We start from the raw sequence: 10,000 nt of genomic DNA, 5'->3' as shown, positions 1-10,000 counted from the left end.
TGCGCTTAAACAGGGACAAGTAGCGTTCTTCAAGCAGCGCTTGGAATACCTCGGGCACATCATCACGCTGGAGGGGCTGTTGAAAGGTCCTCGGAAGGTGGAGGCAATTCAGCGCATGCCACCGCCTCGCGACAAGACGCAGCTGCGCTCGTTCATTGGCATGGCCCAGTATTACCAAAGGTTCGTGCGCGGGCTCAGCTCACAACTTGCGCCGTTAACGCGGTTGCTCAAGAAGGACGAGCGCTGGGCTTGGGGGCCTGCACACCAGGCGTCATTCGACCGCGTCAAGCGGCTGCTCACAGAGGATACGGTCCTCGTGCACTACGAGCCTGCGCGTCCGCTCCTATTGGCATGCGACAGCTCTGCATATGGCATCGGGGCAGTGCTCTCCCACAGGATGGACGATGGTTCCGAGCGGCCTGTTTGTTTTGCATCCCGGACCCTGTCCACAGCAGAGCGCGGATATGCCCAGATTGAGCGTGAGGCTCTCAGCCTCGTCTGGGGTGTGCGGAGGTTTCATCAATATCTGCTGGGGCGGCATTTCACTTTACAGACGGATCACAAACCCCTTCAATTCATCCTGAGACCCGAACGCGGGGTGCCGGTGGTAGCAGCCGCGTGAATACAGCGGTGGTGTCTGTTTCTGGGTGCTTACGATTATGATATTCAGTTCCGAAGCACCGAGAAGCATGCTAACTGCGACGGGCTCTCACGCTTACTGTGTGCGGAGGGTCCAGCTGCGTCTGAGTTGGGCGACCGGGTCGATGTGTTCGCGCTGGACCAGGTCCAAAGCGGGCCGGTCACGGCCTGGCAGGTCGCGGTGGAATCGGCTCGTGATCCGGTGCTTGCCCGTGTCGTCCAGGCGATTTCTCACGGGGAATTGGAGCGATCTGCCTTCGACACCGGCATTTCAACCTTTCACGTCACGCGCAGCGGAGCTGTCGTTGGTCCAACGGTGCGTAATGTGGGGAATGAGGACCGTGATTCCACCGAGGTTCAGGCAGCGGTGTTTGGAAGAACTGCATGTCAGTCACCTTGGCATCGTGAAGACCAAGAGTCTTGCTCGTAGCCTGTTGTGGTGGCCGGGGTTGTACAAAGACATTGAGCAGTTGGTTGCGTTGCGCCACGTGCCAGACAGATGCTGATAACCCGCGTCGAGCTTCGGGTCTCTGGCCTGTGCCAGACCGAGCTTGGCAGAGGGTCCATGTAGATTTTGCGGGACCGGTTAATGGCAAGATGTTTTTGATTGTGATTGATGCATTCTCTAAATGGCCGGAGGTTGTAGTAATGCAGCATACTTCAGCAAACATTACAGTAGAGAAGCTGCGGACGATCTTTGCTAATAAAGGGTTGCCAGAGATCCTGGTCTCTGATAATGGTCCGCAGTTCATCGCGGGGGTATTTGATGAGTTTATGCGCCAGAATGGTATTCGACATCTAAGGTCCGCACCGTATCATCCTGAGACGAATGGCCAAGCTGAGTCGTTTGTCAAGATGTTGAAGCGGGCTTTGCACAGGGGGGTGTTGCACCTGTGCAGGCGGTGGTCGATGTTTTTTTGCTCCATTACAGGAACGCAGTTCATCCTGTCACGGGTGATTCGCCGGCCATTCGTCTTTATGGACGGGCTTTGCGGTCCAGGCTGGATTTGCTACGACCTGGAGGGTCGGTGGGTGGGGCGATGTCGCGTCCGACGCGGCTGCGCAGCTTCGAGGTGGGGCAGCGGGTAATGGTGCGCGATTATTTCCACGGTTCCAAATGGGTGCCGGCGGTGGTCTCTGTGGTGCTGGGGCCGGCGAATTGCATGGTGCGGACTGATGGTGGGGATGTGTGGAAGCGGCACGTGGACCAGATGCATGATCGCTGTTCAGCGTCACCCCCCCCCCCCACACACTTCCCCCAGCTGAACGATGCGGGGCCCCCCCCCCTACTGTCGCCGGCACCAGACGTTGTGACGCCGGGCTGGCTGGGCCGGCGCCGAGGGGGCTTCGCCTGGATGCTGTCCTACCCGGGGACGTCGAGCAGGCTGGGCAGTCGGGGATAGCTGGTGTTGCGGAAAGTGCGAGTCCGGCGAGGGTGTCACCTCGACCGGGCCGGGAGGCGTCTGAGCCTGGGCTGTCTGGTGGCGCTGCCCGTCCGAGGCGGGTCAGGGTGCGGCCGCGGTACTTGGAGGATTATGAGTGTTGATGGGTTTCCGATGGTCATGTTGTGATTATCCGTTCGTTATGTGACGGGTCATTTTACGAGGGGAGGAGTGTGCTGTGTCACGTGATTGGGTTTTCGTATATCATGCTTCGCCCGCTAGGGGTGGGAAGAGTGTGCTTCTGGTCGCGCAATAAAGCGGAGTTGATGGTGGCCCGCGTGCTTCTTGCGTCCCACCGCACCTGGTACACTCTATATATATGTATATATATATATATATATGTATATATATATATATATATATATTTATATATATATGTATATATGTATATATTTATATATATGTATATATTTATATGTATATATGTATGTATCTTCTTCTTCTTCTTTCGGCTGCTTCCTTTAGGACAGCGATCATCCGTATGATCCGCATAGTGATTTGGCACATGTTTTACGCCGGATGCCCTTCCTGACGCAAGTGTTCCTGGTCGCTCTTTACGACACAGGGATATGGTACACCTATTTTAACCGGGGTATACACCGGCCTAGTATACTGGTACTCATTTCGCCGACCTCGGAAGGATGACAGGCTGAGTCAAACCCCTGGTGTATTAATTCAGTGGCCCAACGGGGCTTGGAACTCAGGACCTTTTGGATCCCAAGCCGCTGCCCTAACCACTGCGCCAACACCAGGCATATATATATATATATATATATATATATATATATATATATATATATATATATATATATATATATATATATATATATATATTTATTTATTTCAGTGGCCCGTTGGGCCACTGAATTAATACACCAGGGGGTTGACTCGGCCTGTCATCCTTCCGAGGTCGGTGAAATGAGTACCAGGTACTGGGCCGGTGTATACCCCGGTTAAAAAGGTGTACCAGATCCCTGTGTCGCAAGAGGCGACCAGGGTTGCGTCAGGAAGGGCATCCGGTGTAAAACATGTGCCAAATCACTATGCGGATCATATGGATGATCCGCTGTGGCGACCCCTAACGGGAGCAGCCGAAAGAAGAAGATATATATATATATATATATTTTTTATATATATATTTTTTTATATATATATATAGTTTGTGAAACAGTGACTCTGAACCTATACACCACCTGTATGTGCAACAAAAATGCACATAATTTGAAATTACATGAATGTCGATAGTTGTGGACCACCGCATGCACTGTTCAGACCCATGAGCTCTTAAATGAGGTATAATTCAGCATTATAACGTTCTGTGGTTACGACATTTACCCTGTTCAGACACAATCGCACAACTTGCTTTTATATTGGTAATGATATAGATATATATTTATCAGTATTGTGTATTCGATTATTCTTGTTAATCTCAGTCACAATTTCCATTATTAAACTGTTAATATCAGTGTGAGTGCCATTTTTGCCTGCCATTAGCAGGTGAATTTGTTGGGAAAACAAGAGTGTTCGATTGGGTGGGAAAATTGAGTGACATCATAGTTATCCACTCCCGCAGTCCAATTGGGGCCAGTTACACTATTTGGTTATCTTGGTGTCACGCTCCACCTGTACATAATCGCCCGTGAAAATACCATACATATGGTCCACAAGACAATACATTTGTTGTACACACAGAGTGGGCCAAAAGCCAGTTTACTAGTTTTACTATTTGATTTTCATCAAAATAATTGTACATCAAAAACACAGTGATAACTAAGCAAACGTTATTTATTCAAAGCAAAATTACAATGCATTTGTCAAAATGTCGAGGCACATTCATCTTGTGAAAAATTCACGATATTGAAATACTCCATAACCCTCTATATTGCTGAATCCACTTTTCCAAACGTCCTTCTATCCATGCTTGAACAACCAAGTTTCATTTGAGAGAAACTCCAAGCTGTTTCTCGACTTGACAGGTTGGCGTGAAATGAGCAACATGGTGCGAGTATAGTGCATTCATCGGACACTTCGAGCAACATTACAGTAAAGCGATTTCAAAGCTCCCTCCTGGCACCATAAAAGTACATCGATGGCAGCTCTTTCACATCACAGCCACCATCTCTCATCTCTCTCTCTCAGATTCATTTTTCTGCCAACTATAGTGCTTTTACAAAAGAGTCTCAGATTCGCAAGAGTGATTGTTGATCTGAGCTTTTAGTAATGCAAAATGAGTAAACACCAGCCTTTTACACGTTTCTGAAAGCGTCTTAGAGGGCATATTATATTCTCCACATGGTGGACACAAGCGATCTTCTGTTTTACATGCAAATTGATCCTCCAAGACACTTTTTAAGAGGGTGTGTGTCACCTGTCTGTGATTCACGTTTTCATCATGCTGGGGTTTAAAAATTAAAGTTGTACATTTCGTCTTTCATGTCTGTAATTAAGCCTGTTTTTCTTAATGCTGCAGTGCATTCTCATTTGAAGGCATCTGCTAAAGTAAAAAAACAACAAACAAACAAGAGCTTTTAATCTTCTTTCATTAGCAGCACAAAGCTGCATGCCTGGTGTTAGCTTTATGGTTAGGGTGGTGTGCTTGGGATCCTAGGGTCCTGAGTTCAAATCCCACTGGGCCATTGAATTAATACCAGGTGGGGTTGACTGGGCCTGTCACCCTCTTAAGGTTTGCACAATGAGTACCAGCTTGCTGGTATCCTGCGTCAGTGGCGACCTGTCCATGATTGTGCCCATTAGCCCAGGAGACTGCTTTGGCAGCACCAACACTCCAGAGTATGGTCCCATTGGATGAATGGACGAAGCTGCAGGTAGTATTATTTGCTGGGGTGCAGCTTTTGCACTGATGTGGTGATGATGATGATGATGATGATTGAGGAAAGGCTCCTTGTAGGTCAGAGCAGGAATTTGTAATTTGGCCATGGTGCTGGCTACTGGCGATAGCTCACCTACACTTCACAAAGGACACTGGGGATATTTAACGTCCACCAGCAAATACCGGCAGATGGGTCCATCAGGACGGCACACACCTCGATTCATCACCCTGCCCGTGAAAACCAGGACAGTTTATAGGTGGGTCGGGTTCAAACCCAGGCTACATAGCTCAGAGGGGGAGTGTTCATACCTCGAGGCTATCCGGGTCAGCCCCACCAAGTTTTAATGAGAAACAAAGACTGAGTTAATGCATGAATCATGAACGTTTTAGATCTGACATTCCACTGGTCTACTGTTAACTTTCCATTCAAGGCATTGGGGAATGCCTATCCATTGCTTATGTTATTTCATTTGTTTGCTTCTGACATGTCATTTTGTTTTTCCTGCTTCCTTTCCAGCAAATGTAAGGAAACTCAGACGCAAGGAAGCTGTTGTGATCTTTTCCACCTTTATTATGTTTCTTATCACCTCTATCCACCAGTCCAGCTAGCTTCCTGTTCTCTCGACCCTCCAATGTTTCTTAGATATTCAAGGAAGCATTACTCTTCCAATCACACCTTTCTGATTAAACTCCCAAATCGAGGCTGATTGTACATCTCCCCTCTTCCATATGTAGAACCACCTTTCTGGACACTGTTCAATCCCACTCTTCCCTCCAGCGCTTCAAGCAAGCCATGCTCGATCATGTCATGCAACTCCACCATTCCCATCCCAACCCCCCCCATCCCCACTCAATCCTCCTGAATCAGGGCTGTCTCAATCAAATGACACCCCAGGCAAGGGGCATCTTCAGTGCCCATCTCCGTTTGTTCAACTTTTGAATACCTTATCCATCCATCCATTGGGACCATACTCTGGGCAGACCGTTGGTGCTGCCTAAGCAGTCTCCTTTGGCTATTGGGCACAATCCTGGATAGGTCGCTACTCTGACACAGGATACCAGCAAGCTGGTACTCATTTTGGCCGACCTGGAGAAGGATGACATTTTGGTACTCAGAAGGATGACAGGCTGAATCAACCCCACCTGGTATCAATTCAACAGCCAAGGGGGATTTGAACTCGGGACCCTCGGATCCCAAGCCCATCAGCCTAACCATGAAGCCAACACCAGGCATATACCTTATGGAAGGTGTAGCAATTGCAGGCCTGGGTGACAGTGCAGCAATCGTGGTAGGAACGAGTCCTGGGAGTTTTCGCAATGAAACGATGGAATATGGAGATTTTTCATTCTGCAGGAAGGATCATAGACATCGTTTGTGTCGTTTTGAAGGAACAGGAGTTTGGGACATTGAAGGAAGATTAAATGACATCATATGTTGTCACGGCCAGACGACGTTGGTTGGTTGGGATTTGGACCACTGAGCACCAAATGATGTAGGTCACATTTACTCAGAGGATTTTAAAAATTGGGACAGGATATTGGGTTAGTGACTGCTCAGAAATTCGATTCCATTTCCTAATGGAATATAATTTTTTGGGAGAATTCCAGAAACCATTACCACACACAACCCTTTGCTTTCAGTGACATATATGTCAACCTATGTCTGGAAAAAATGGTGTTGGGGATGAAGGTTTGGCATTTAAGAAGCAGTGGCAAAAGGGATCAGTGTTCCAGGCTGAAGGAGACAAGCCTTTATACATGAGACAAAGAGATATGATAGAGATGTTTAAGATAACGAAGGGTATGGACAAAATAACGAGAAAAATTATTCAGCAGCATGGAATGATAGAACCAGTGGTCATAGCTGGCGAGGAAAGAAGAGGAGAGTGAAGACAGTAGTAAGGTAAAGGTCTTTCACTCAGAGGGAAGGTATTGCATGGAATGGTCTTCGTAGATAGGTTGGCGGAGATAGCTTGAGTAGGAAGGGGTGATTTTGTACATCTGTGCTGATTGTGACGTCTGTGAGCAGGTCTCATCAATAGATAGTTTGTTGTTATACATTCTTCACCCCTAAAACTCCCCCACCACCCTTTCCCCCCAATTTTTTTCAAAAATGCCTTGGTGAATGTCCCCCCCCCAAAAAAAAAAATCACTTCAAAAATCCACTTTTTTTTTAATCCCCACTGCTCCACGCATCTCCCCACAATTAAATGAAGTCTTTCGCTTGGCAGATTCATTTAACCTGGTGTTAGTGTAGTGCAGGCATGATGGGCCGAATGGTCTCCTGAATTAAATTTCCTTGTTATGGCTGTGTGGCAGGTACACCCCAAGCCCAGGGGGCAGTCGGTGCCCTAAGCATTCGCCTGGTGCGCTTGCCCCTAAATCAGGCCCTGCTCCGATCTTTTCAACCCTCATTAAGGCAACCCTCAGACTTGCAGGTTATATTTTGTCATTCCCTTCCCCCTTTCTGTTCTTTAATTCCGTTTGTTCTTGAGTCCAAATGTGGCCACACGACATATGTTTGTTTCCTTTTTTACCCTCAGCTGTCTAATTTTACCAAAAGCCTTGATCTTGTTTGTATATGAAAGTAATATACTGTGATAAATCTACACTCCACAGCAAGGTTTCTTAACCTTTTTAGTATTGTTTACCACTTTGAAATTGCCGAATAATGATATTTCCCCCCACCACATTATCAACACTAAATTAATGAAAAAAAAATTATTAAAAAAAATTATTCCAATAAATATTTTCATTAAAATATTGATACACAATTTATTGCATAACATTAACAGTCTTTTATTATTTTAACATTAGCATTCCTAAAATCTGTCGTGTTGACTGTCGTAGTACGATATTTTCTTTTATAGTGTTGCCAAATAAGCACGTTCATGTTCAGTGAATTTTTGTTCTGCTAATTTTTCATCGCTTGGGAAGCTTAATCGGACAACGTATTCAGCGCAATAAATAGTTTGAAAATTGTTCAACCGAAAAAATAATTTCCCCCCTGAAATGTGAAAATTTTCCCCAGGTTATACTGCTCTAGAGTCTAAATGATCTGAATAGTATAAATGTATGAAGGGGGCTAAGGTGTCAACAATTGAAAGAGAGAAGCAGTCCCACAGAGTCCAAAGAAGTTGGCAAGAAGGAAGTCTCAAGAGCTACACATTAACAGGAAAACTATGCATACAATTGTGAAGAAGGATCTTAGTCTATATCTCTACAAAATCCAAGTGTCACAGCAGTTGAAACAGACAATCCACAATGAAATGTCACATTTCTTCAGAAACACTAAGGCACATAATGGTAAACTTCTTTTTCCACTGCCGTGCATGCATACGTTTCAATAGAAGATATCTGACATCAGTCAATTTCAAGAAATGAAGTGGGAATGTCACCAATATTTCCATACCATGTTCTTTAAATATCTGGTATTCAAGTTATATTATTTTTAAAAAAACAATTGTGTTCAGGAATTAAATGTCACCTTGTATTTTGGGATTGAAAGTCAAGAATACTTTTATTTCCGAATTTTGCCAATTAAAAAATATATTGTTGCGGGCCAGGGGTTGGGTGAGAGACCACTGGGGGTGAAGCTATCTCTCGGCTCCCACAAGACTCCCCGGAACTGGAGACAGTCGCACATGGATAATTCCGTGACGCGGCGGGTCGCTTTACCGTCCATGGACGCCAATAACTCAACCACGTGACTTAGGGTCCTCAGTCTAGTTAATCCGGTTACCTAAAAATAACCACGTGATTTAATTACCAGGAACACACTTTCGGTACGCCTAGTCCGAACCGGATCACTCAACCAGACCGGATCACTTTACCGGATCGGATGCAGCCGAGCGACACTGCCAAGGACGTACCGGCTAAAAGGAATGGATTGTTGGGAATAAAGTCTCAGCTAAGCTAAGAATCGGACCATGCTGGATAAATGAAGGGAATGACAAAAACAAGCTGGGAACATTCCTAATAGTAATTTATTATTAATGGGCGAGGAAAGGTATGTGGTACGATCAAGATTTATTGGGGTGTGTTGTGCAGAGATAGGGGAGAAAGGTGTGGTGCGGCAATGAACAAGCAACCTATGAAAGCGGACACAGAGCAGACTTAACCCAAAAATAATAATAACAATCTTCTGCAGGCTGACTTACATAGACAGGTGCCAGGACACACACACACACACACACACACACACACACACACACACACACACACACACACACACACACACACACACACACACACACACACACACACACACACACACACACACACACACACACACACACACACACACACACACACACACAACCTGATGAATAGGGATTGAAGCAAGACAGGAGTGCTGAGGCTTCGTCTCTCGGTATCTTTGTGTAACTGATACGCAGTGCCCGAACGCACCACCAATACGTTTGGGGGGGTGCTCCGTGGTGCAGTACCCCCCCCACAGCTGGCGTGTCGTCTCTCGCTCGGGCAGCTCGCGTCGAGACCGTGGGCGTGAAGGAGGGGCTTGAGTTGGGAGGGTGGAGAAGAGGAGGAGAAGCCCAGTGATGCCGACAGAAGGTGGAGTCGAGGTCCAGCTTGAGCGGAAGGCGAGGCAGGGCAGCATAGATTGAAAGAGGGATCCGCACGGACCTTCATAGTGCCCCGCGCGGCGCAGGGCGGGGGGGGCACCCCAAAACTGGGTGACGTCACCCGACCGGGCGCTCTGATTGGCCCCGACTCCCCCTGCGCGGCCAGGCCGCGATGGCCGGGAAGCAGCAACATTCCACTTCCGGCAAGGTGACCCCACGCCACAAAGATGTCCCGCTCCAACCCCACATGATATGAATCGCCCACACCGAACCTCGCGTCATGACTTGCCTTACTAAGATCCCCCGCCCGGGCCGTGCCCTGATGACCGGCCGAGGGCAGCGCCGGTCCCGCACCGCCCGGGCGCCCCCGACCAGCGCTGGCCAACGCGCCCGGTCCGTGTGCGCCACGTGGCCCGAGCTGCACAACATGCCTCTGCCCGATCGCAGCTTCGCTGGCCGTAGAGGCGAGAAGGTAAGATGTTATGGCAAACCCATGCACAGACTAA

General features: G+C 47.5%; 1 protein-coding gene across 1 annotated transcript in view; it reads left to right on the top strand.

The window, feature by feature from the left end:
* LOC147024431 (uncharacterized) overlaps window positions 1-5,520 on the top strand; it is a gene marked incomplete at its 5' end in the record, with an annotated part of 17,117 nt that extends 11,597 nt beyond the window's left edge. The window contains one exon of the mRNA XM_085887028.1: window positions 5,429-5,520. Within this exon, the coding sequence (XP_085743154.1) occupies window positions 5,429-5,520 (92 nt within the window). The remainder of the gene's footprint in view (window positions 1-5,428) is intronic.
* Window positions 5,521-10,000: the final 4,480 nt, after the last annotated feature.

This window comes from Eptatretus burgeri, chromosome 6 (assembly GCF_056783735.1).
Source record: "Eptatretus burgeri isolate ZD-2024b chromosome 6, Ebu_testis_v1, whole genome shotgun sequence".
In the NCBI taxonomy this organism is placed as follows: domain Eukaryota; kingdom Metazoa; phylum Chordata; class Myxini; order Myxiniformes; family Myxinidae; genus Eptatretus; species Eptatretus burgeri.
The sequence above is the reverse complement of the archived record's forward strand: the minus strand, read 5'-3'. Positions and strand labels throughout refer to the sequence as shown.